Below are 27,357 nucleotides of genomic sequence, written 5' to 3' on the forward strand. Positions count from 1 at the left end.
TCCCTGGACTCACCTTGGAGATGCCCTGCTCTAGAAGAGATCTAGAGCTGACGCTGGGGAGCTAAGTCACTCACCACCCTGCGTGGCCCTGTACAGGTCACATCCCTCCCCATCTGTACAATGAATCATTACAAACTTTAATGATTCCTTTGTGCTCGCCCACCCTGGAGTCTGATGAGATCACTCAGTAAATATTCACTAAGCACCTCCTGTGGGTGGGCCTCACACACACTGGGCAGGATGGGACCATTAGCGACCAACCAGTGACACATTGCCTCAGGACTGAGCAGCTCATGAACAAACAAGGTGATGAGGTCAGGACTCGAACGCAGGCGATGTTGAGCAGCACCTAGACACAGCTCAGGGGCTCTGTTCATTCAGAAATAGGAGAGGCCCCAGTTCCCAGGGTGGAGGGAAGCAGCAGCGGCAGCACCTGAGATTGAGTCTGACCCAAAACCTGCTCCTGGCGTGGGAGTCTACAGAAAGGGCATCTCAGGTGTGGCAAAGGCTCAGAGCTGGAAAGTCAGAAAGGATGCGCTGGATCCCTTGGGGAGCTTGAGGGCCCTTCAGGGAGAAGAGGATGGAGCAGTGTTGTCACTCTGGTCTTGACTCAGTGTGGTGGTTTTTTTTTTTTTTTTTTTTTTTTTGGATGCTCCCTGGAAAGCACAGGGATGGGCACGGGACCAGGCTTGTTTGGCTCCCCTCCCCAGTCCCTGTCCACACCCCTCAGAGCACTGGGAACCATCAAAGTGAGTGATGGAAGGCTAATCACAGCCACTTGGTTCTGAGGAGGGACCTGTTTCTCTCTCCGAGGACCCTCCAGCAAGGACAAGTGCAGGACAAAAGCCGCACCTCCCTGCCTCATTAGCATCACACAGCCTGCCAGCCGGGCTCCCTGCCTCGCCTCCGCAGCCCCGGCAACTGGACTGGACAGCCCGGCTTTGGCTGAGCCCCAACCCAGCAGATGTGGACCCTAAAGGGGCCCATGGCCAACAGCCTCCCACCTCCCCTCAAAAAAACAAGCCAGGCAACCACCGCCTGTCCTGCCTGCCCCACCCCGTGTAGGTCTCTCCTTGTATTGTGGCCAGAAGCTGCTGCAGCCGCCAAAAACCCAAAGGACGCTGGAGACACATAGAATCCCTGAAGGGCAGTGCTTAGGGTGATGGAAACGGAGATCTTAGAGATCCCAACTTTTACCTGGGACTAGGCTCACTGAGCAGAATCTTGGCATCTGAGGCTCACTGAGCAGAATCTTACAATCTGAGGGTACTGGCGCTGAGTTTACACTGCTGCTTTAGAATATGCTGCTGCCAAACAATTGAATGGCAGTCTCTTGTAGTGCCAGCCTCCCAGGACCTTGAGTCTTGAGCAGGGCTAGGCAGGTAGTGCATCAGAACTGTGAGGTCCCAGGCGATCCTGGGAAAGATTGGCTGGGGACTTGGGGCTGGGAGTGCTTGTGTGGGTCTGGATCCCACCTATTCAGGGGTAATGGAGGGGGGCGTGAGAGTGATGGGGAAGCCTGATAGCCCATTGAATACAGTGGCTCCCAGGGGATTGCTGGAGAGCGGGGCGGAGTGCAGAGAGTAGGAGCCTCAGCCAGCCCGTGTGGGAACTGCCAGAGGGCAGAAGGCCCAGCCCCCTCCGAGATCCCGCAGAGCCTGGGACACAGGAACACCACAGGTCCCAAGCCGCAGAGGGTTAGCTGGGAAGGGCTGAGGACCCTGGGCTCCTGTGGCTCAGCTGGCTGAGCTGTCACCAGGCATAGGGTGGGAAAGGGTTTTCCAACTTGGTCCCGTAGCTCTACTCGGTCTTGGAAAGGCAGGGGTCTTGGGGGACTCTTGTCACGGGATGGCAAGGGTGTGGGAGGCAGGCAGGGGCAGGTGATGTTATCATCAGACCACCATCTGCATGAGTGAGACTGAGTCAGGAGACATTGTACCTCCCCTAAATCAGGGAACTCATGAAATAACGCAGAGCCAAACTACCCCTCCCCCTACATATGGGGCCCTCCCCTGATTTCCCCTCAGAGGAGTCCTGTCCTAACTGTCTGGAACTGTGCAGTGCCTGTCTGTAGTGATCATGGCAGTATTCGTAGCTCACCTGATGTAGAGTATGGGGACTGGCTCTCCAAACAGCCCAGGATGGAATCTCAGTTAAGCTTCTCTCTTAGCCACTTCACCTTGGGCAAATCACTTCTGTGACCTCAGTATTCCTCATCTGTAAAACAGGAGTAACTGTCCCCTCTACACTGGATTCTAGGGAGGGATCTGCAGGACAACAGAAGTGAAAGCACAGCCCTTGGACATAAACAGCACAAGGCTTAGAGCAGCTGAGGCTAAACTTTGGTGACTCACATCCTCTTTCTGAGCTTCCCAGGTCTGGGATGTGGAGGCCCCCGGCCTCCTACCAACACTTGATCTTCACAGAGGATTTGCATAAAGCATTTTTACTCTGACACATCAGAGCCTCATCTCTGCTCTTCTCTGGGTACTGGCATCATAATAGGAATGAAGTAGGAAGGTGGAATAGGTGGAGAGGTTGTGGAAGTGTGCTGGGAAAAGAAAGAGCTCACTGAGGCTTGGCTGCAGGAGGATTCCGGGCTCTCCTGAGCTCCAGGTCTTCAAGTCCTAGGACCATAGCACTGCAGTCTTGCTTTTCTCAAACATATCCTGCTGTCTGACTCTGTGGAAGCAGGAAGACAAGCTTTCCTGCCTCTCTCTAAGCAGCCTCGCTGTGCCATGCTGTGGGGGCCTGCAGCTCTGACACCTCAGTGGTCTCCCTGCCTTCAGTGTGGCCTTTCCACATTGATTACCCAGAGAGTCCCTAAAAAAAAAGATCTGATGTCCTCCTACCTGCTCACAACCCTCTGTGACTTCCCATTGCTTCGCAGCATTCAAGGCCCTGAGACTTCTTCAGCCCTAACACTCTCCACCACAGGTGCCTTACCAGCTGCCAGGCTGCAGCTTCCAAAGCACAGCCCACTCTTTCCCAAGGCTGTACCTCTGTCCTGCTGTTCCTGCTACCCTGAATGCCATTCCTCTCTTTGCACACCCGACAAATTCCTATTCATCCTTCAAGAACCAACTTCTTCTGGAAGCCTTGCATGACCCCCAGGTGAGTCAAACTCCTGCCCTGGCTGACTTCTAGGGCAGCACTCCACATGCCTGCAACTACCTGATTGGTCTGCATTCCTAGAACTGTCCTGTTCAGCAAAGATGACAGTAAGTGTACAATGACTTAATGAATTAGAAAGGCTAAAACTGCGTTGTCCAGCATGGCAACCACTAGCCACACATGGCCCTTACATTCAGAATAATTCAACTTAAAATTCATGTTGTTGGCCAGACACAGTGACTCACACCTGTAATCCCAGCACGTTGGGAGGCTGAGGCGGGCAGATCACGAGGTCAGGAGTTCGATACCAGCCTGGCCAACATGGTGAAACCCCCACTCTACTAAAAATACAAAAATTAGCTGGGTGTGGTGGCGGGCACCTGTAATCCCAGCTACTTGGGAGGCTGGGGCAGGAGAATCGCTTGAAACTGGAAGGCAGAGGTTGCAGTGAGCTGACGTTGTGCCACTGCACTCCAGCCTGGGGGAAAGAGCAAAATTCTGTCTCGAAAAAATAATAATAAACAAATAAACAAATAAATAAATAAATAAATCACTGTGTTAAATGAATAAAAATGCAATGACTTGCACTAGCTGCACTTCAAGTGCTCAAGAGCCACATGTGGTTAGTGGCTATAACATTGGACAGGACAGACACAGGACACTGCCATCATCACAGAAAGTTCTATTTGACAATGCTGACCTAAGAGAGGTGATAGAACACCAGCAGATCTAGGTTCTAGCTCCAGCTTAGTTCCTAGTTCCTGCTTTGCCTCTCGGAGACTGTTTCCTCCTTGTGCAGCCCATCCCACATGCTGTGCAAGGCCAAGCATAGACAGTACCTGATAACGACATTCCACTGATTCTATCATCCCTCTGCTTGGATCAGACACATGTGGACTTCGGGAAGCAGATGGGCAGGTAGCACCCTGCTGCCTAGAGGTGAGGGACCCACCTGCCACCCTCAGGCTCCAGCAGCTCAGAATAACCCAGGGTCCAAAGCTAACCCAGTGAATCTCCTAGGAAGGCAGGCTCTGCAGAGAGCATGGCTAGTGTGCATCTCTCCATAGGCTTGGCCTGACGATCCCAAACTCATCCCTTCTGAACCCAGAGGGAGACCCAGACAGAGCCTAGGGGAGGAGGCAGCTGCAGGGGCTGGTCCAAAGGGGAGGGGAGGAGTGGAGAGTGGAGAGTCAGAAACACGCTATCAGCACTGCCCGTCCTCCCCACTTCCTCTCTTCGAACGGATCACATCCTGTTATTGTGTGGACAGAAAAGGCCGGGAGCTGGGGAGGGAGGCAGGGCTCGGACCAAGCAAGTGGGGAGAGGTAGGAAGAGAAAGGAGGAGCCAGAGGAACAGGACAGTGGGCAGCAGGGAGCTCCAGCAGCCCAGCCCTGAGCCAGGTGGCCTGGACAGGAGGAGGGGACTCAGGAGGATGAGCATCCCCGGGGCGGCCAGCATCTGCCATTGAGAGATGCTGGGGCCCAAGACAGAAAATGGCAGCCCCTCCAGGAGGCTTTCCCCAAGCCTCTTCCTCAGGCTCCTTCTATTTAGCTAATGTTCACCCCGGGTCTCTACTGCCAGAGCTGGGTCTCCCGTGGCCACCAGGCCTCTCTCACACAGCACTTGCCTCCAGGGTGGAGGGCTCTGTATCCATTCCCTTCACCCCACTTTCACCCAGCCTGTGAGCCCCTGCAGACAGGGCCAGGGTGGTCCCTTGCTGGCTCCCCAGCACTGCTCAGCAGGAATTCCTGTTGCTGTGAATGAGGAGGGTTCCCACAGCTTCCTCTTCGTTCTCTCTTCTGCCGTTCCCAAGCATACCCCCATCCCAATCCCATTTCCATGAACAATAATGGCTGTTTTCTACAAAACATAAGCACTTCACACACATGATTTTGAAATCCCACCCTTATAGCTCTGTAAGATGGGTGTTAATATCTTCATTTAACAGACCAAGAAACTGAACCTCAGAGAGGTAAAGTGATTTACCCAAAGTCCCACAGCTGGAACTTCAACCCAGTGGTCTGACTCCAAAGATCAGCCTCTTTCTGTTGGCCCAATTGCCCTTCCCATTCACTGCCTTCTGCGCCCCGGCCTTTCTCTTCTTGAACTGATACCAAATTGACTGCCCTGACTACCCACTGGGCTTGTCCTCAAGCCGGGCCCACTGTTTGAAGCAAGCTGTCCAGCACCCACACTGATTGCTCAGTCCTAACAGATTGCTGGGGCAGGCTGAGCTGCTGTGTTCCTGCACAGCCCAGGCCTATTCGCTCTAAGGACACCAACTACCTGTCGACTATTTTGTCTTCCTTTCCTGAGAGGTAGTGAGCACTGGCTCTGGACTCAGATCTGACTCCAATCCTAGGTAACCTTAGTCGAGCCACTTCCCCTCCAGGCCTCATTTCCTCCTCCGCACAATGGAGAGGATGGCTTGGGTGATCCAGACTTACTCCCTTCCTTACTCTGACTCACAGTGGCAGAACCTCTGTTGCTGGACACCGTGCCCAGCACCATGGCCTGTGTCCCCACAGGCTGGTCAGTGGCACTTTACTGGTTCACAAGGGCAGTGGGGCCAGAGGGGGAGTGCTAGCTTCTAGGGAACAGTTAGCTGTTTTGCACATAGAGGAGGTAGCGGGCAGGCATGAGGAGGCTGGGCTGCCATGAGCAGACCAGATCAACGGCCTCCCAATCTTCCTATCTCCCCACCTCACCCCACCCAGGTCCAGTATGATAACCAGGCAGCTGCGGCCCAGCCCAAGAAAGCCCACACCCGTCCTCCCTCTGCCCACAGCAACAAAAGCAGTGCTAGGGGTGGAGCTGTACATCTGCCCCTGACTAGCTCAGGACCATGGCTTTCGCAGAAGGCCCTGGAGCTGCATCTCTGTAGCAATGATTCTGCCTCCCACCCATCTCCACTCTTTCATTCCATGCCGGCCTCAGAACGGAGCTAGGAGATTCCAGAGAGGGGAATCTTCTCATTCAGCAAATGATGAAAGCACCTGTGCCAGGTCTATCACAGGGCACCGGAGGCGAAGAGATAGATCGCACATGGTATTGCCTCAAGGAGCTCATGTTTTAGTGGGAAAGCAGACAAGGAAAGGAAGGCCCGTGGCGGGCACCAAGGAGGCAGCTGACCCCATAGTCAGGGCAGTTGCCTGGATGTTGAGGACAAGTTAACCAAATGAAAGGAGAGCGGAAAGAGAGGATGGGTAGATTGTCCTGGGAAAAAGAAGCAAAAGGTGCAAAAACCAGAAGGTCATAAAAAAATAAAAGAATGTGATCTGGAATAGAAATGGTGGTACAGTCGGAGCAAAGAGAATAAAAAAGTGGTGAGGGTTGAGGCTGACCGGGTCAGCAGGGCCATTTCAGGCAAGGCCCCGGTTGCTGCCCTTTCCCCTGGAGGACAGAGGGGCCCCCAGTGCCTCCGGGACTGAGCTGTCTTGGGAGGTGGGAAGCCTGGTCCTCCCCTGCCGACCACTATGGGACATGTGGCCCTGGAAAGACTCTTTTCTTCTCTGGGCCTGTCTCCTCTTCTGGAGACCCAGGTGGCCCCCCAGGGTCAGGGCAGCCTGGACATTCTATCACCTCATCGCTTTTGCCTTGCTGGCCACAGAGTTCACGGGCCCTTCCAGACCTCAACGTGGAATGCTTTGCCCTCTCCTGGGAAAAGTCCTTCTGGAAATGGTGCGCCTCTCTTCCCATTCTTTAGTCCAGGACAGTGAGGCTTCTGCCTCTATTCCTCCCCTTGTGTCACTGTCATCCAAGTCATCAGCGACCTCCATATTGCTAAATCCAATCAACACTTGCAGGCCTTTCTTGCCTGACCACTCAGCCGCTTTGGACTTGGCTAACCACTTCCTTCACCCTAAAGGCCCTTTTCCTCTGGAACACCACAGTCTCTAAAACAGCACTCTCTGTTTCTCCTGCCTCTTTGATCGCTCTTTCCCATTTCTCTGCCTCAAGCCCTTAACAATAGGTCCCTTCCTCACACTGCTCCTCCCGCCTGTGAGCACAGACCAGGCCAACACCACCACTGCTGAGACCCACAGCCAGCTCACCCCAAGGCTAAATCTCACCGTCCTATCATCCCAGGTACCTCCTTGTCCTGTACCAGGGAGAAGCACACCTGGGAGCTTCCAAAAACCAAGGAGCTTCTCTGTAGGTCAGAGCATGGTCCCCAAGCACTGCCTTGCTTCTGCCCTCCTATCTATGGTTGGAAGCACCTTGAGGACAAGAACAGCCAAGTCAGAGCCTGGCAGGATGAACAAGGTTCACCCCCCAAAGGAGCCAGAGTTATCCGTGAGGTCCTTGAATTCACCTCCTGGCACAACTTTTATCTTAATACTAATCATGTTGTAACTTACTATAGAATCAACATATTTATTACAGATGTGTGTGTCTGTGTGTTCACCGTCTCCCCTGCTAGAAGCTAAGCTCCACCAGAACAAGAACAGGGATCTTTGTTTTATTTAGTGTGGGATCCCCAGTACCTAGAACAATACCAGGCCCACACTAGATGCTCAATAAATATTTGTTAAATGAAACAGGGTGCCAGTGGCACATGCTGTAGTCCCAACTGCTCAAGGGGCTGAGACAAAAACCTTCCAGTTTTTGCACCTTTTGTTTCTTTTTCACCTTGATGACCCTTGAACTCCTGAGCTCAGTTCAAGATCAGCTGGGGCAAAAGGCTAGAAGAAGCAAGATCTCATATCTTGAAAAAATATTTAAATAAACGAAAGAAAGAAAGGAAGGCATGATACTTCATTAGAAGTGCCTGTGTGACCTACTGAAATCCCTGAGGATCAAATGGTCCACATGCAGTGGCTTCCCCCAGCCCCAAATGCTGTGCCCTTTGTTTTATTTTTGGAAAAGAATAAAGGTTGTATCATCTAAACCACATTCCCATTCCTGAGCCTCCAGGGAAGTCCTCCCAGATGATATGGAGCCTGCTACAGAACCTCCACTCTCGACTTCCAGTGCCTTCAGACTTCGTCACTGAGTCCCCAGTCCTCAAGAACCAGGCATAAGAGCTGCAGCCGCCACTGTTGAGTCATCAGGGAACCTGGGGCCCTCCAATGGTATGGCCTTAATCTGTCCTGAACCTAGGATATATACAACTGTCCCAGTCATGGAAGCTGATCCCAACACAAAGAGGGGATGTCTGCTGAGGCTTCCTGAGCTACAAGCATGGGTGCATGAAGCTGAGGGGACAGGCCCCCTCTATGAGGCTTGTGGAGGGAAAGAATGGAAACCCTATAGAGGAAGGCTGTCTCCTCCCCAACAGGCCTGCCTTCAGAGTCGAGGGTGGAATCCCACTTCCTAAGACTACAGCTGAGTCCTGGAGGCTCCCCATGTCAGGAGAAACAGTTTCTTGCCATGCCTTTTCTTTCAATGTCCCGAGTCTGAGGCCTAGGGGTGCAAGGCAAGCACAGAGTCCTAAGGCCCCTTTGTAAAACTTTTATTTAGAAATCTTCCCGATATATCCTTATATATATACACACATCATCACCACATGGGTTTTTTTTGCTAAAGAGTCACACACCCACAGTGTTGGCCTCTGGGCTGTACAAAGATCAAGGTACCTAGAGCGGTTACTCCTCTTCTGCAGAAAAATGCAGAGACCAACGCAATTCATCACATACAGTACAACATTGACGGAAAGTGCTGGGCCCGCCCACAGAAACAATGCACTATGTACATGGGCAGGGGGCAAGTCTTCAGCAGAGGGTCACGTACCATCGAAATCACAAGTACGGCCAGACCCACCCCCAAAAGGCAGAAATAGTTGTCGGCTGACTATAGATGCTGTGCCCTTTGTTTTATTTTGGAAAAGAATAAAGGTTGTACCATCTTGTCATTTGCCATAACAAATAAAAGAATATGAATTTGTCTTAAAAGATGTGATTCCCTTCAGTGGTTACAGTCATCTTTGTTCTCAAAATGTTGTGTTTTGTTTTGTTTTACCTTTATGTTCTTTCCCCTTTGTACAGATGCTATTCTTGGAATGTTGCCAGTTTTTCATGGTTAACAAGGAAGGAGAGGAAGGATAAGGTCATGGGGTACAGAGGGTGAAAATAAAAATTACGGATCTTCTTTAGTTCTTACAAAGACCTAAAGCCTTGCCCTTTCCTACCAGGCTTGTTTTGGGTAGTTGCATTACATTTTACACAGTCTGCCAGTATTCCCATATCTCTTTTCCATTCTCATTACTGTCTCTGGCCTTGGAACAAGACAGAAATTAAGACAATCTGGGCTGGGTGCAATGGCTCACACCTGTGATCCCAGTGCTTCTAGAGGCAGAGGCAGGAGAATTGCTTGAAGCCAGGACTTCAAGACCAGCCTGGGCAATATAGCAAGACTCCATCTCTACCAAAAAAGAAAAAAAAAATGTAAAAAATAGCCAGGTGTGGTGGCTCACACCTGTGGTCCTCCCTACTCGGGAGGCTGAGGTGGGAGGATTGCTTGAGCCCAGAGTTCAAGGCTGCAGAGAGCAATGATGGCACCACTGCACTCCAGCCTGAGTGACAGAACAAGACACTGTCTCTCACAAAAAACAAAAAAAAAATAGATAATCTGGAGAAATGAGGACAATCTCAATAACTCAGGCCAAAGTGGTTTACAATCGAAATTACCCAAATGCTGGGCAGTCAGGCACACCAGCCCACTGCCTAGGTCGTGGACTCAGGCTGCAAAACCCCACTGCAGGATTGAGATTGAGGGGGAAAAAAAGCTCTTTATGCTCTCAAAACTGTCTACTTTCATGATCCCATTCAGTCCACACCATAGCCCCAGGAGATAGGCCAAGGCAGAGTCACATGGCAAGTCTGAAAGAAGAGGGAGCCAGAAGTTTGAGTTCTTGATAAAATATCTGATCCATCTCATGAAACCCGTCCACTCATCCACACTGTGGCTACTTCTCATTCCTAAGTCAAGCGAATCCACTGTGAAGCAAAGCTTTAGATCCTACAACAATGACTCTATCTTTAGACAGATGGGGTTCCTCACAGGATCTTCCAAACATTGGAAAGGAGCAACCCTAATGCTCACCAAAACATGATCTGGGGAGCCTGAAATTAAATGGGGAGCCAGAGTGCTACAAAGGTGAACAATGTTGCCCCAAGCTCAAGAATTGGACCTTCCTTAAAAGGAAGGGGAGGGGAGCAGACATATTATCTGTCTGCACATGCCTGAATTAGGGCCCCATCATGGTGAGGGCAAGCCACTGGGTTGAAGCCCAAACTATAAGAGGGGCTTTCCAGACAGCCACAGTAATGAGTTATTGCATGACAGGACGGGACCATAGCCTATCTTTCCTCTGACCTCGAAGGCAGAGCCTAGAGGGAGAGGGCTGGGGTGACTTAAGGGTACAATGACAGACATAGAGGAGGACTTCTGTGCAGTTTGTCCCCTGGGCTTAGATGCAGGTCACAGACAGGCCTCACCTTAAGAAAACCACATCCCACCATCTGAATTGACACAGGAAATCAATGAAGGGGCAGTGGTTCATTCTACAAAAGGATTCTTCACTTTACAAAAGGACTTGCAGTGGTTATTTCTTTAAAAGATGAAGAATAAGGATGTGATTTACAAAAATTTCATGTACAACTTTCAGAGGGGAGCACTTCTATTGCATTAAACCAACCTCCCAGACACACCCTTGATGACAGCTGCACAACTGAGGGGTGTTTAAGGTTCTGCTAAGTGAATGTGCATATGTGTGGGTCTTAGCCAGGGCCTGGTCTCTGACTGGATTTCCCATACCCTAGAAGTGAGGCTGGATCCTGGTCCTATTGAGAGCTAAAGATTCCACCAATAACTGAAGTCAAGCAAAAATTCCAAATGCAAAGCATTCATAGGACAGAGTTTGTGCTCAATTCGGAACACAGACCAGAACATCAGCAAACAGACATCTTACAGCAAAGAAATCCCTCTAAGCATCTAGGAGAATGCACAGATGGGGCTGCGCATCTACTCAGCACCCGCATACGCCCATCAGCACACTGGCATTCACTCGCCAGCATGAACAGTGATGTGGAGGAGTTGAAGTCCACATGCCCAAAATATCTCTTGCTCCATATCACTCTAATATCATTGTCCCTTTCTCTGCCTTCACACAAAGCCCAACAGGGCTCTCTCAGGGCTGCAGACACGGTCTCCACAGCCCCAGGCTTAGGAAGGCAAGTCTCAGTGGGGAGAAAGCAGAACTTTGATGCCCAGGGCAAGAAGTAAGGGCGACTGGGTTTCCTGACCCTCTGGCCCAGCTCATCTAGAGCAGACTGTCCACTGATCATCTTCAACCAGGCCCTGAAGAAGGCACCTCGAGGCTTGTGACTCTGCAGCATCTGGCAAGCTGGATGGATCAACATAGGCCTGGGTGAAGATGGGGCTCACGAAATGGGCAGCTATTGGGTACCTATAAATATGGACAGAAGTGGCCACACAGGCCACCCCAGCCAGCTTGGGAGGGGCTAAAGGCAAGGCAGAGACTGTTGGATGCCTCAGATGAGAGCTGACAACCCCACATCTCAGGAAAGACAGGGATCCCAAACTCCAGGCCAAAAGCAGTGACAACTCCAGCCTCTTACTTGGGAAGGATTAGGGACTGAGGGAAGAGGGAAGACCGTGCCGTCTTCACAAAAAGTACCTACCACTTTGCTCCATTTTTCTGATCTCCTACTGGTACAGGAAACAGAAAACCAGCCCCAGGGTCAGTAAAGGCTTCCCAAAGTTCAGACATCCAGGAAAGTTCAAGTCCACCGCCTTGCTTCAGAACGGCCCAGTTCTCATCCCACCTGCCCTGAAGCCCACCATCCCAGCAGCCTAAGGACGCCCTCCTGGCTGATCCTGCTGGCCCAGACCCATCACCGAGGGCCGGCTCCATCGGCGGCGGGCAGCATGGCAGGATGAAGGCTGCGGGCCGTGTGCTTGGGCGCAGGCTCCTCTGTGTAGCTGTCCGGGCTCGCTGCCCCGTCCAGGGAGCTGCCACAGCTGGAGTTGGGGGAAAGCACGTCCTGCAGGAGGTCATCTGGGGGCGCACCGCCCCCTCCCCCACCTCCACCCCCACCAGCTCCCACCACAGGGTCCTTGCCAGGCTTGGCCCGCTGGGTGCCCTCCTCCTCCTGGTCATTGAGCAGCTTGGCCAAGAAGTTGATATACTTCATGGCCAGGCGGAGGATCTCATTCTTGCTGAGCTTCTTGTCCGGGGGATGTGTGGGGATCAGCTTGCGGAGCTCGGCAAAGGCCCCGTTCACATTCTGCTGCCGCCATCGCTCCCGGCTGTTGGTGAAGATACGCCGCACAACTTTGGTGTGGGGACCTGGAGATTAGGAAGACAAGGGTTAGGAGAATGGGCTTGAGATTCCTTCCCCAAAGGCATCTCCATCCATTGGGAAACTTGAGAAACCTAGAATGCCTACTTTCCTTTCACTTAGAAAACATCCACCCTTCAAATTCAAGTTCCTGTGCTTCCTCCTCTATGGGAACTTCCTCAACCCCTCCAGACAGATCTAACCAACCACCCCATACTGCAATCCCTGGAACTCCATCACTCTTGATCATTACTTACGTTTCTGTGCTTGTCTCCCTCCCTGGGCTGTGAGATATTTGAGGACAGGGACCTTATGTTATTCATTCATCCATTCACTTGTGCCAAGAGGCCTCACAGTTATGTCTAAGGAGACAGACTCCATTCCTATTTGACTATCCCTGCCTAAATTAATGACTCTGGGCAAGTGACATAAAAACTTGTGAAGTGGGCCGGGCGCGGTGGCTCACGCCTGTAATCCCAGCACTTTGGGAGGCCGAGACGGGTGGATCACGAGGTCAGGAGATCGAGATCATCCTGGCTAACACGGTGAAACTCCGTCTCTACTAAAAATACAAAAAAATTAGCCAGATGAGGTGGTGGGCGCCTGTAGTCCCAGCTACACGGGAGGCTGAGGCAGGAGAATGGCGTGAATCCGGGAGGCGGAGCTTGCAGTGAGTGGAGATCACACCACTGCACTCCAGCCTGGGCGAGACAGCGAGACTCCGTCTCAAAAAGCAAACAAACAAACAAACAAAACAAAAAACAAAAAAACAAAGCAAAACAAAAAAACTTGTGAAGTGCCTTGACTTCATCACCTGCAAAATGAAAGTAATACTACTAAGTCATGAGCTGTTACACGGGTCTAATACCTAACACAGGTAAAGAACTTAAGACAATGCCTGCCTCAGCTTAGCAGTCAATAAATGTTAGCTATTATTATCCATGTATCGGTTTTTTGCTAACAACCAGGCACTGTGCTAGGCACTGAGGAACAATGGTGAACTAAATAGAGTGCCTGCCCTCATGGAGCTTACGTTTTAATGGGGAAACAAATATTTAAAAACAAAACAAAACAAACAAACAAACAAAAAAACAAGGGCTGAATTGTAATGAAAAGAAGCTCCATGTTTAGCTCCAGTGGCTGGGAAGGCTGTTCTGAGGCTGTGAAGAACTAGCCAGGAACAGGAAGGGGAGAGGAAGAAGAGTATCCAAGCTGAGGGAATGTACAGGCCCTGCACTAAACAAGGCTTGAAGCCAGGCTGGCTGGAGTTCTGTGCACAAGATCAGAGTAGGCAGGGTCCAGACTCCACAGGGCCCTGCAGTAAGGTGGGGGGACTTTATCCTAAGGGTGATGGAAAGCACAGAGTAGGGGCTTAGAAAATGTCTGCTGACTGACCCATCATGGTGGCAGGTGGGGAATGGAGGGGAAAGTAGAGATCAATGCAGAAAGGCTCTCATACTCAGGAGAGAAGTGAAGACACAGCTATGCACAGCCATGGCCTATAGCTCTAGGCAGGCTTCTGAAGCCTGCCTCAGTCTCCGCGTGTCTACAATGCACTGATTATGGTTTGGCCCAATAGTCACTAACATTCCATGTATGAAGACTTATGGAGCAGTGGTAGACACCAGCACACATGTCTAGGGCACTTATGGCGTGCAAAGCACTGTGCTGTGTTCAAGCCTGACTTGGGATTTGTAAAGTCAGGGGAAGACAGTGAAGGGTCCTGCTAGTGCTCTTGAACTTCTGGGCTGAGGAAACTGCTTCTCTCCCTAACATTGAGGCACAAGCCAGGGTCACATAGTCCAGGAAGCTCTGTGCACTGAAGGAACTGACAGTCCTGGGATATTTATTTGCCCTCTTCTAGTAACCCCTGGAACCAGACCTCGGAGTGTGAAAACCGGGGTAGAGGAGAAGGGCAAAGGCCTCATCTAAGTCCCACTGCTCATTTTATAGCTAAGAAGACTGAAGCTGGGATGGAAGCAGACCTCACCTCAGTGGTCAGTCTATGAATCAGCTCATCCATCCTGCACTTGCTGCCTGATCATCTTTCTCTCTCCTACACGCACACAGGCATGCACATGCATGTGCGTGCACACGCACACACACACTTTTCCTGGGAAGGATCACCATCTCCTACCCACGGCACCTCTGAAGCTGCCTTTCCAAACCCTAGCAGGCCCCAGCCCAGCTGACTCTTTGCCAAAGGCCAGACCCAGCCTGGGAAAAACACAGCACAACTGCAGGGCAGTTCTACCCTGGGATACCTCTGAGGAAAATACTTGTTGCTTTCAGGCCTCCAGGCCAGACAAAGAGCATCCCTCAGCAGTGATATAGGGAGGACAGTCCCTCCACCATGGCTAATGCTGGTGATCTTGAGGGAGCTCCTAATTGCGGAGGGGGTGCTTATGACTGCTGTCACAGCTGGAGCTAGACTACATCCAGAAGGGGAGGTGGTGGGGAAGTAGTCAGGACTTATTCCAAAGCTTAAGACCAGTGTTATGAGGGTGGTCCAGGACTTAGCTGTGTGACCCAGGACTTAGCTGTGTGACCTTGATCAAGCTGCTTAACCTCTCTCAGCCTCAATTTCCTTATCTGTGAAATGAAAACAGTAATATTGCCCTCATGAGTTTGTGGTAAGGAATAAACAGAAACCAAGCACACATAGTCCATGGCACATAGTAGGTATCCAATACATGGTGGTAGCAATTCAGCAACAGGAATCCACATCAAGTCCTAACTCTAGATCTTGCATTATTTCTACTTCTATGGACTCTTTTGGGTTCAGTCTCTAATTTCAGTGTCCCCTAGACACACCCTTTACCTACATGTCTGCCTATTCCTCTGTGGCTTTTTCCAGAGAACCCCCCCATCTCCTCACCTTCCTCTTTCCTGAATCTGTCTACCTCTCCTGGTGTCCTTTGCCTCTCTCTCTGGCCAGCACTGAGTAGGTGCTTGGTAAATATTGCCAACACTTATGGGTAATGACTGCCTTACACTCCTGCACACCCCACAAACCCTCACCCCTGTGCTCTGCCTCCTCTGCCTATTGTAGAAAATGCCTCATCCCTGGGGAACTTCAGGGCTGGTCCTGTCTACTTCTTGTTTGGTACACCCACCTCTCCTACACTAGAGAACTCCTCTCTAATCTAGAGCAAGGCACCCATGCCTCTCAGCCCTGCACACCTGTGCCCCAGGCTGCTTGGGTCTTTTGAAGTTTTTTCTGTTGTCCAGACGCCAGCCCCTCTCCTTTCCAGAACACCACAGAGGGCTCCACCTCCAGCTCCATACCCATATCCCTCCCACCAGTTTGCAGCATAAATCTCAGCCTGGCTCTGAGGCCTTGGGCAGCCTTCCTACAGGAGCCCCAGGCCACAGCCAAGCTGAAGTTCTGGGAGCATCTGGGTCTGGCTCAAAGTCCCTCAGCTCTGAAGTACCTGCTCTCCTACCCCTGGTGCTGGGACCAATCTACTATACAAGGTCAACCTTGGGAAGACAGTGAGGGTCTTCCAAATCTCCCATTTGTCCAAACCATCCCTGCAAGTTCAGAGAACATTCAAGTACCTTAAAGGAGCAGTGCCAAGGCCCTTCTCAGGGAATCCAGGGGGCAAGGTAGAATCCATGATGTCAGGAAGGGAACTCCAGGTCTTAGCCCAGAATGTGTTAATGGGAGACAAGGGGAGCCTACTGTGTAGGGTCCTTGGAGGAAACCCTTGATGACTTCATTGCAGGGAGGAAGCAGACTCCAGACTCTAAGGAAGACTTGGGCGGAAGTGCAGGGAATCCCTGAGGGTCAGTGCCTACAATGGGGGGTTTGGGGACACTGTGTGTTTCTGCGCTCACTTGGGATCCTTGCCAAAGTGTAGGAATGGAGCCTGGATTGGGGACTGGAACTAACTCCAGAGGTTTGGGCTAAGCACATTATGTGTCTCTCTTCCATGTCTCCTCTTCACCGGACTGTGAGTGTGGTCCTGCTAGCCCCACGCAGGACTTTACCTAGCCCCAGCTCAGCTGCAGAGTGAAGGGCTTCGGCAGTTTGGGTTTCGAAAGTGGCCCACCCACCTTTGTGACACCTACAGAGTAGCGTCAGATGTTCCCTCCTGCAAAGGGCTCTAACCAGCGTGAGGGGCAGATACAGCGGTGGGGTGGGGCAGACTCACCATCAGTAATCTCCATCTCATAGGGGGAAGGTCTCCTCTTCACTCGGTTGTTGGTGGTGAACATAGGGAAGGCATCCGGCTCCCCAAAAAACCCGCTGTCAGATGGACCAGGCAGATCACAAGATCCCGTGTTGCCGGGAGGGGAGAAAGAGGCTACTTAGGGATCCTCCCCACATGTGTTGAGTCCCCCACCTCTGGGCAACCCTGCTCCCTTCACACCTGAGCAGTGAATATGCTGCACACAGATAGACACACACGCACGCACACGCACACACAGAATGCCCTCACTCTGTCATGAAACAAGCAAAGGGAGGAGGAGACACCTTAACCACGCATCCCCCCACACAAACACACAGGCACACATGCAGAAGCAGAGGTGAATAACACATGGAACAAACACACACACACACACTTCACAGATAGAAACACTCTCCATTCTCCTGCCTTGGAAACAAGCACACAATCCACACACACCTCCACTCCCAAACACGTGCCCACTCAGGCAAAGGTAACCTTCACACCTGATGGTGTGCATCTCTGTCACCACAAAGGGGCACACTGTCCTCTCCCCCCCTCCACCTCACCCCACCCATAAGGGGCTGTGGATACACAACAGACAGGAAACCCTGACTCCCCTTCGCTGAAATTCTCCCCCTAGCTCTCTGCCCTCACCCACTCTAAGCTCTCCGTAGCTCTGTCTCTTGGGTGCCCGCCAGACTCACTGACTGTCCCACACTCTATCCTAGCCCCATCTTCCGGATTCTATTCCAACTCTACCGCTTCTCTCCGTCATCATCACAGTGGCCCCAGCGGGGAAACGGATGCCCTTACAGCAACTGGAGTACAGGCTGGGGCCAGAGACCACAGCTAGCAGCAGAGGGGCTGGGAGTGGAGGGGCAGATCAGACCTCAGGCGGGCCCTCCAGCAGAGATTCGGGGGAGGGTGCCCCTGCCACCATCCTCATATCCTTATCTCTTGCCTGTCCAGCTAGCGCTGCGCTTCCGAATGAATTTCACACCCTCAGCCACAAACATCTACCTCTGCTCACAGCAAAGCACACGCAGGCACATTCTTTCCTGCTACCCACGCTCAGGGGACTCCCTCCTCTCCGTCCCCCACAACACCACCACCCAGCACACCAGCCACACGCTTGCACCCCCGAAGGTGTCCACGCCCTCCTGTCGGCTTCCACACAGCCATGCACCCGGCAACCACACGCACACTCTCTCTCACAGAAGGCCCCTCCCTCACTGGCACTCACGGGGGGCTCCAGCTTAAGACTCTAGAGCCCTTGGGTTTAAAATGACCTTCTCTGCCTGCGCTCCACCCGCTCGGCCCCCGGGGCAGGAGGGCAGGCCGCCTCCGCTGTGCAGAAGGGAAACCCCGGTGGGGGTGGTCGCCCTGCCCACCCGCCCCTCCCGCCCAGCCCCTGGCCCCTGGTCCCTGGTCCCTGGTCCCTGACCTGCCAAGCGAGGCCAGCGGCTGGCTGAGACTGTAGAGCAGCGCGCGGCCGGGGGCGGCGGGGGCAGCCAGCGCGGGAGGACTCAGCTGCACCATGCGGCCGTCGCCGGGCAGCTCCGCTGGGGCCGAGGCGGGCGCGGGGGCTGGGGCGGGCCCGGGAGGTCTGCACAGCTCGGTGGTGGGGACCCGATGGCGCGCTTCGGCCGCCGGCGCGTCGCGGCCCTTTAAGTCTCTCGCGGCACCGCCCCCACTGGCAGGGCCGCCCCCCGGGCCTCCGCGCGCGCCCAGCTCGATGACTGGGGGCTCCGCGGGGGCCGCGCGGCTCGTCTCCTTGGCGACGCCGTTCAGCAGGACCAGGTGCGGGGGGGCCATGCGGGCCTCGGCCGCGTCCCGTCCCTCTAGCTGGGGGTCACTGTGAGCCGCCTCGGTCGGCGGCCGCTCGGTCATCCTGCAGGCAGACAGACAGACAAGCGGATGCCCGCTCTGACGACCGCCCCTGACCCACCGACGTGGGCTGGGGTAAAGGGGTGAAGGGCAGAGAGAGGAACTCACACACAGAGACGTAAGAAGAGGCAGACAAAGTTAGCGCCACGTGGGGCTAGGGCGGGAGGCCGGGTAGGGTTAGGGTGGGAGGAAAAGGGGATCTCTGGATTTGGAGAAGGGAGGGGTGCCTGGGAGACGACACAGAGACTGGGGGCCAAAAGGACAGAGATGGAGGAAGACGACAGAGACACTGGAAGAAAAGGAATACAGCCAGCGAAAGAAACACAGAAGGGGAAATCAGGAGGAAGGAAATGTACAAGGAGGCAAGAAAGAGATTACCCCGTCCCCCTTCTCAGGCCGAAAGGGAAGAGGAGGGAACAAATTCCCGATCGTCCTCTTTGGTTTTAGCGGGGAATCTGTCAGGCAGGGATTCGTTGCTTTGGGAACCTCCCTTGGCCTCTCAGCAATACCCCCAGCTCACCTACAGGCACACGCTCAGAAACACGGTGCGGGTGGAAGTAGGGAATTAGAAAGTGGAGGCTAAGGGGACTGGGGTCCACTCCACTAGAGCTGGCAGGGAATAATCCCGAGGAACCAGCTCCCTCCACACACACACACACACACACACACACACACACACACACTCGTCCCCATGGGGAGTGAGGGAGTGTCTGTCTACACTGAGCAAATCCACTGTGAGTCCTGTGTCTGCCCTGCAGGCCTTTACTCCCGCTCAGACAGAGATGAGAGGTCGCCAAGGGAAGAAGATGGTGCTGGCCGGACCTCCCTAGGCAGTCCACCCCTTTCTGGTCAGCTGGATTTGGAAGAGAGGTCAGGTCTCAAAGAGAGGCCTGGCTGAGGTGAAATGGAGGTGGGCATTTGAAGGGTTCCCTGAGGGCAATGAGGTCTGGACTCCCATCGAAGAGCAGGACAGATGTCATGAAGCTCTTGAACTCTTCCAGCCCCCCTCACCGTCATCTCCTGCCTTGGTGTTCTTTGGGAAATGGGAGGAATACCTCCTTTATGCATTTGAAAGTACTGTGCAAATGCTCAAGGAAACATTATTGACAAGGGGAATGGGCCAGCGAGAAAACTGCCTGGCCCAAAGTCACTCACAGTCTATCTGTGAGAGAGCCAGACCAGAACAATAATCTCACTTTGCTCTACCCTCCCATATTCCCAGAGCAGTGAAACCACCTTGTGCTCCCACAAGCACACTCCAGGATGACCACAGCCACTCTACTTCCCACAGGTGTGCTAGGGCTCTTCCATCCCCTGGCTTCATCCAGATAGAGCCGGGCCCAGCAAGAATCAAAACAGAAAAATCGGGAGACTCAAGGGCCAGAGTTTGGGGATGCTTGTGAGTTGTACATATATGATCAACTCCACATAAGTTGTTTAAAATAAGCTTTCTGTTCTCTGAATTATATAATTGGGCATTTAAAAGAAGCAAACAAATACAAAAAAATCAATTTAGCCCCATGCAGAGTCTATCTAATCATACATAGCAGCCATTGAGCTCCCATATTGCCACTGCAATGCTCTGGACAGGATTCATCCTAGGAACCATCCCTCCCACCCCAGAAGGGAGAAGGGACCATCTGTAGCCTCCTCTGGAGCTTAGCTCAATTGCCACCAGACACCCAGGACGACAGACAGACAAGATTCAGACTGCTGTACACCTGCTCTGAGAATGCCAGCCCCCCAGGTCTGGCACAGAAACCACAAAATTCCCTAAGTCCTGGTGTATACAAGCTGTAAAGGCAGTAGGTCCCTGATGCTTCATTGGAAGTGAGTTTATGATTTTGGTGGAGACAATAGGTCTCTATCTATAGAATGCAACCACCAAGACACCAAGGCCACTGGAAATACACCAGAAGTATATCACCCAGGTCCTCTTGCTCCCAGCAGCAGCGAAATGTGCCAGAAATATACCAACCCTTGGGAAACATACAAGCTTCAAGGTGTTGGTTCCCTATCTCACTGCTCACTGTCCTGACACACCGGTGTGAGCCCAGGGACCCGTCCTTAAGCCCCAGCTTCTAACCAAGTGACAGTGTACACTGCAGTTGCAGACTTAGCTCAAGCTCTGTTATGACACGTTTTTACTCTCCGATTAATTATTTGACTCCTGCTCTAGCAGTGGGTTCCTGAGAGGCAATGGGAGTACATATTCCAGATGAATTGACCCTGGCCCCAAATGTCTTCTCCAGACGCCTATAAATATCCCATCTCCAAGGCTCCTTGTGAGAAATATATGATTGGCTCCCAGGGTCTGTGGAGGACCTCTCCCGGCGTCTCCCCACATTTTAGGAAAATCCTGCCTGTTCTTCTGCAACCAGGATCACCAGCCAGAGGTCTATGCCCCAAAGAAGCCACTCACACACACTGACGGTTGTTGGCGACTAAGCTGCATCACTTGGTTTGATTACAGAAAGGAACGCCTGAGTGATTTTATTTGTTTTTATTTGGGGAGAATGAAGGAGGAGGGAGATTTTAGAGTTCTAGACTATTTGGCAACTACAGCTCCTCTCTCTTTGTACTGCGGAGACCCTGCTTATAGCCCCCAATGCAAAATCCTCATCTGCAGTTGCCAGACAGCCAGAATATTTCCACCTGTGCCAGAACAAGACAGAAGACCCCAGGAGATTCTTCCTAGGGACAGGTCTCAAGCAGACCCAATCTCCCATACAGAGAATTTCTTAGATGAAAACAGTCTCAGCCCTTAGACCCAGCCTCTGGTCTCTCTTCTGGGCCCACACCAGCACAACACCCTGGAGAAGCCCCAAGCCTGCACAAGTACCAAACCCACCAGGGAACAGCACCACCATCCTCGCCTCTACCAGAGTAGAGGGGTGTTCCTGCAGCCCCACCCTAGGCCTCAGGCCCGGGGTCAGGGCCCACTCGAGCTGGGACTGCACTAGCCAGGAAGGCTGTCGCCTTCTTCCTGCGGGAGCTCCAGGCAGAGTCTGCACCACCCGGATACAGCCGCCCCAAAGTTACCGGCCTTGCAAAACGTCCACAGAACCGGGACCAACGGGAACGGCCTGGACGACTAAGTCCAAATAACTGGTTTTACCCAGGGCGGAAAAGGGAAAGAGCCGCTGGAGGCCACAGAAGCAGCTAGCAGCAATCAGATCCTGATTCCAAGCTCTGGCTGGTCCTCCCCTCCCCCCACCCCCAATCTGAGACTGGGCTCTCCTCTGTCCTGAGCCTTCCTCACCCCAGGCCGGAACCCGAGGCCTTCCTGGACACTGTTTCCACCGGCACCATTCCCCTGAAAACTCACCTGGGGCATATTTAGAGAGACCGGCCCCTCTGAATAGGATCTCCACTCCGCCGGAGAGGGGCGGAAGCCGAGGTAGAGGATGCAGACCCGGGTCTTTGCTTTCCCCCTTTTGCGCTGAGAGGCCTGCAGTTACGCTGCGGTGTAGTCCTGGGCGATCTGCCGCGCCCAAAGCGAGTTTCCAGGAAAGATAGGGGTGGAGAGAAAGAGGCAGGGCAAGAGGGAGGGAGAGAGAGAAATGGGGGTCAATGGCTGGGAATTACCTCCTGTCCCCGACCAACCAGTCCAGGGAATCGCAAACAGCTTTCCGCCCCCAATCTGCAGGTGTTTGGAGCCTTCCCTCTACCCCCTCCTCCCCCCACCCGCCTTAAAAAACCCTATACATGACCAATCCGGAATAGCTATTTAGTCCAACAACAACAACAGCAACCCCTCCCGACAGGCTGTCTGGAACATTTTCGAACCCTCCAACTGGGATCGGTCTGGTTCAGTGTTTGTTTTCTAAGCAGGGAGGTGTCTACCCGGTTGCCTCCGCAGCCAGATCTCCGACTGCCGCTACACCGGGAAGGGGTAGTCCCGGGCCTGGATGGGCAGAGGTCTGTGTTGGGAAAGGCGAATAGTCCTCAGACTCTGGTCGGTGGGACAGAACCTTGGAGTCCACCCCACCTCATTCTCTCCCTGATGCGCATCCACCCACCTCCAGCCCAAAGCGAAACCAGAACCCAATTCCAGGGGTTGTACTTTCCTACAGAAATGGAGTTGGGAAGGGGGTTTGGGGAGAGATATCTGATATGTTCAGGTCCTTTCTCGTCCGCCTACTGACTGAGAGAAAGAAAAAAGAAAGAGAGAGGAAGAGAGAGACAGAAAAAGAAAAGGAAATAAAGACCAACAAAGAGGGAAAGAAGAAAGGGGAAAAGTCCCCCATCTTCCCCTCCACCACCCCTACAAAACGATTTTCGATTTTTCAGGGTTTAGACAGAGTAAGGGAGAATTCTAATGATGTCTTACAGCAATAAACAAGGTGAAAGGAAAGGAACGTAAAAACAAACCCGATACTACTTTCAAGGATGTAGCAGGATTTAGCTTGCTTTTATTTTTTCCTGGTGGATTTTGTTTAATTTGTTTTGCCTAAATCGTCAGGCTTATGATCACACATCGAAGTCTTGGATTAACTGCGAAGCACTCCTTCTGTTTGCCGCCGCTTTGGTGGAAATATAGGAATAATTCTTCCCTGGATTGCAATACAATGCGGAAGATTTTCTTTCTCCGCTTCTAATCCAAAAGAGGGGAGGGGAGGAAAGCAGAGGGGAATCCATCCATTCCCGGCGTGTTATCGGGGGGTTAATGTTTGCGTGTTCGCTGGGGGTTAATGTTTGCCTTATGACCAAGTCTCTGTGTCCGTGCCTCTCTCCATTTTCTCTTCCTACCTCAAACCCAGCAACTTAGAAAACGGCGGTAGCGGGGGAAAAAACCCGCTGCTTTGTTCTCCCGCCAAAGGAGCCAAAAGGGACAAACTGCTGCGCTCTACGATGATTATTTTAATTAAAATAGGATGTTAATGATGACGATTGTGATGGCGATGGCATTGGCAATTACAATAATTGACTAAACAAAATCCTTTCAACCCGAGCTAGGGCCCCACTAACCCGGTCCCCTCAAGAGCCCGGATTCGGCCTCGGTCTCGGATGCCACGGGTACCAGACCCAAGCGGCAACGTCGCTCACCCGAAGAGGGGGCGGGAAAATCTTCCCTGGAGGTGATCCCGAATGTCCCCACCCGAGGCGCGAGGCCTGGTTAATATGCCCATTGTCCTTTCGGGGCCTCTCCCTCGGACCCCGGCGGCCGCACCCACGAAACTGACCAGAAATGGACGAAGCCGGAGTGCAGCGGGAACCGAAGCCCGCAGCGACCGGCTCGAAGGCGCCGGCCTCGGTGAGCGCTGCTCAGCTTCAAGCCTGGAGGAGCCTCCCATTCACCAATGAACCCCTCAAACACCGAGGCACAGGCGGGCCTCTGGGCAGAGCAGCCGCCGGCCCGGCTCTGTCCGCCCATCCAAGCCAACAACTGGCTCCCGAATACATCATAATTTGGAATAAAATGTGAAATCCCGCTCCCCGCCCCCATGCCGCCGCCCCCACCAGCGCCTCGATCTCTCGCTCGCCCTCCCCCCACTCCCGCCCCCAGCGATTTGCAAACGCACCTCTAAAGGACACAGGCACACAGGCACACAAGTCAGTGCGGACAGGACCACACAGGGTCCAGCCCCACAGAAGGGCAACAAACAAGCACCACTCAGCACTGCTCCAGAAGCCGACTTGGTCAGCCCCGCACACTGCCCAACAGGACACAACGAAATCGGTTAAACGTATCGGCTCACGGACACACAATCCAACACAGTCGGAATCACACACGCCCGACATAACGAAGACACCACCCAAACACAGTCGCAGAGGCCACACACCCCCCCACACAGAACCAGATCCCTGCTGAGAACGCCAACGGAGCACAATCGTACGCAACGAAGAAAACGCAGAAGGGCCTCAAAGGGTCCACATCTACACACCCCAACCGCGCAGGCACACCACACTGGGATACACAGCCTGTCGCCAAGAAGACCACACTCAGAAGCAGCCAACGCCGCCCACAGCTCTCATGAACGCACTCTCACAATCCCACCGCATGCACACAACCACGAAGAAGAAATGAAAACCAACCACCGCCTCGCGCATTTCTGTATATTGCGTAAGGAAAAGGGGGAAGGAAGGAAGAGAGTCTCCGAGGCGGGAGGGGCGGCGGCAGCCGGGGCGGTGGCGTCCGTGGAAAATGCCCCCCCCCCCATCGAAAGGAACCGAGGGAAAGGGAGCGAAGACCTCTTTTGCGGACGTGGGGAAAAACAGGAGGAAATTGATGAGGAATTCGGTGGGAGGCCTCGGGTTGCTTTTCCCCTAGAAAAAGGCCAGAATGCTCACGTCTTTCCGCTACGGGGGTAGGTGTGTGGCCATTTTGAGGCCCGGTCCTGAGCGGCGGCGGCCCGGCCCCTCCCGCGGCCCCCGCTCCCCCGCCCGCGCCGCGCCCGCCCGGCCCCTCCACCGACGCGCTCTAATCCCACTCACGTTCCAGGCCTCGTTAGCATGGGCCGAGGCGCGCCGGGGCCGTGTGCGCTGCGGAGATAAGGCACTGCCGCGGGTCCGCCCGCCCCCGATAAGCGCCTCGGCCATTATGGGCCAAATGATTCATTTTAATTTGGCAATTTCACCGGAGGGAGTGGGGACGGGTGGAGCGGCGCTAGGACCGGCTCCGGAACGCGCTGCGGAGAGCGTTGGACGCGCTGTCTAGGACCCAGCAGATCCAGCCCCCATCTCGGATCCCAAGACCTCTCAGAAACCCCAGCTCCCCACAACCTCAGTCCCTTGACCTTCCAGACACCTTTCTTCAGCGACTCTCACCCCAACACTCTGTCCCTACCTCTGAAGACCACCATGATATCAAAATCGTCACCTCCCAGCGCTTCTTTCTTATTCTTCCTCCAGTGTCCCAGATACCCAGATTTCAATGGGCAGCCTCCCTATCCCAGAAAACTCCCCAGCCCTTCCCTACCTCTTCACCCCCTTCTAAAATAGAGCCGGTAACTCAAATTCATGGGCTCTACGGCGGCCTGGCAGAACCCCTGTCAACAGGGATATTAAAATGCCCATTCTGCTAGGTTTCAGGCTGAGCCCAGAGCCCAGGAACACTGCTCCCCACATGGTGTTAAAAAAAAAAAAAAAAAAAAAAAAAAGTCGGCCGGGCGCGGTGGCTCAAGCCTGTAATCCCAGCACTTTGGGAGGCCGAGACGGGCGGATCACGAGGTCAAGAGATCGAGACCATCCTGGCTAACACGGTGAAACCTCGTCTCTACTAAAAAATACAAAAAAAAAACTAGCCTGGCGAGGTGGCGGGAGCCTGTAGTCCCAGCTGCTCGGGAGGCTGAGGCAGGAGAATGGCATAAACCCGGGAGGCGGAGCTTGCAGTGAGCTGAGATCCCGCCACTGCACTCTAGCCTGGGCGACAGAGCGAGACTCCGTCTCAAAAAAAAAAAAAAAAAAAAAAAAAGTTTAGTCTAGCGACTGAAACACTATTCTAGGCATTTTACAAATACTAACTAATCTGCTCTTCATAAACAATCCAGAGAAGTTGGATCCTCAATTTACAGAAGAGAAAACTGAGGCACATAAAGTCAAGTAACTTTTCGAATGATACATAGCTAGTGCTTGATGGAGTCTGCCTTAGAAGAAAATTTGGCACGGAGTCTTCTCTGCAACTCAGTTGATGAAAAGGGGCAGTCAAAACCTAGCCAGGGACAGGGACCTGGGATCAACTCATTGCAGGGACCAAGGTCTTTACTGTGGGGTAGGAATCTGAGTTCAGTGCCAGCTGGATGATGCGCTCAGCCCACGGAGGGTCTCTGGGTTCATTCTTTCATGGTGGAGTGGAAAGAACACACGTTCGAATTTTAGCCACTGATCTCTGAACCTCAGTTTTCTCATTTGTAAAATGGGGAGATAATGTCGACGTCACAAAATTGTGAGAACTAACTTATATGACCTTTAAAAGGTGGTGGTGAGGGTAATAATGTACGGAAAGCCCGTAGCCCAGGAAAACAGCATATGCACTTGCATGGGAGTTCTGGTTACCATCATAGAGAAAGAAATTAAGACACAGAGAGATGTGACTTAGCCAAAACTTACAGTAACCCAAAGGAAAAGCCAGCACCCAAACTTTGGTGTCCAATTCCCAGTCCACAACTCTACCCTCCATGCCAGGCTGATTTGTCCTTCTAGTATCTCTGCTTTTGAGCTTTTTTTGGAGCCTGAGAACTGGGGAAAAGCCCCTTCTCTGGTAACAAACTGAGTCCCAGTCAAAGATTGAGCTGAGAGCATGGCCCCAGTCTGGGATCTAACTTCTTCTTGGTCATCAGGATGATTCCCTGAGAAGATACAGTTAAATCAGTGCCGCCTGTCCCCTCTGTTCCTCCTGTGCTCTCTGAAGGGTCAGGCTGTCATGGGGATACAGATAACTCTCACAGAATCCCACGTCCTAAGAAAAACTCTAGTTCCTCCCTGCCATAAGGCCTTTGCTTTTGCTTGGCTCCACCACTTAATAGAAAATGAGAGTCATATAATTCTGAGTCTGAAACACAACTCTGCCATTCCAGGGCTGTGGGACCCTTGGACAAGTGATTTCATGTCTCTGAGCCACTGTGAAAACAGGCTAGCCATTCCCATCTAGAAGAGCCCAGGTGGGGACTGCTTCTCTGAGAAAATGAGGCCTGGACTGCGATCGAAGAGTGAAATTTGGGGGTGCGAAGAAGGGTGAGTATCCAGAACCTTCCAGGTGGGCTGAGGAAACAGCTGGACCAAGGGCTAGAACAGAAGGGCGGTAGGTTCATGAAAAGAAATAGAAAAGTGTCCAGTATGGCTGGAGCATGCTTGTGGACAAGTTACAGGATTTTTTGGCATTTTTTTGTTCGTTTGGTTTGAAGGTGGGGGTGGTACCCTGTATAGAATAAGA

General features: G+C 52.8%; 2 protein-coding genes across 8 annotated transcripts in view; both read right to left on the reverse strand.

Moving 5' to 3' along the window:
• The window catches only part of ATPAF1 (ATP synthase mitochondrial F1 complex assembly factor 1), a 479,750-nt gene extending 478,696 nt beyond the window's left edge, over nucleotides 1-1,054 (reverse strand). Inside the window, exon 1 of the mRNA XM_050801901.1 lies at nucleotides 1,051-1,054. The gene's annotated coding sequence lies outside the window, so the exon portion shown is untranslated. The remainder of the gene's footprint in view (nucleotides 1-1,050) is intronic.
• A 7,499-nt stretch (nucleotides 1,055-8,553) lies between these two features.
• On the reverse strand, nucleotides 8,554-24,964 carry TAL1 (TAL bHLH transcription factor 1, erythroid differentiation factor). 7 transcript variants are annotated; one of them, XM_050748448.1, is made up of 5 exons: nucleotides 24,921-24,964; nucleotides 21,811-21,966; nucleotides 18,040-18,486; nucleotides 16,578-16,672; nucleotides 8,554-12,428 (listed from the first exon to the last, which is right to left on the reverse strand). In XM_050748448.1, exons 3-5 carry the CDS (start codon nucleotides 18,483-18,485, stop codon nucleotides 11,974-11,976), a joined length of 996 nt encoding a protein of 331 aa, XP_050604405.1. In that variant the 5' UTR covers nucleotide 18,486; nucleotides 21,811-21,966; nucleotides 24,921-24,964; the 3' UTR covers nucleotides 8,554-11,973. The 7 variants fall into 7 exon arrangements, with proteins under 7 accessions (XP_050604405.1, XP_050604187.1, XP_050604336.1 ...); XM_050748230.1 differs by lacking the exon at nucleotides 24,921-24,964 and adding an exon at nucleotides 24,777-24,876; XM_050748379.1 differs by lacking the exon at nucleotides 24,921-24,964 and adding an exon at nucleotides 24,522-24,759.
• Between the last annotated feature and the right edge of the window lie 2,393 nt (nucleotides 24,965-27,357).

The sequence above is a fragment of the Macaca thibetana genome, chromosome 1, assembly GCF_024542745.1.
Source record: "Macaca thibetana thibetana isolate TM-01 chromosome 1, ASM2454274v1, whole genome shotgun sequence".
Taxonomy (NCBI): Eukaryota; Metazoa; Chordata; class Mammalia; order Primates; family Cercopithecidae; genus Macaca; species Macaca thibetana.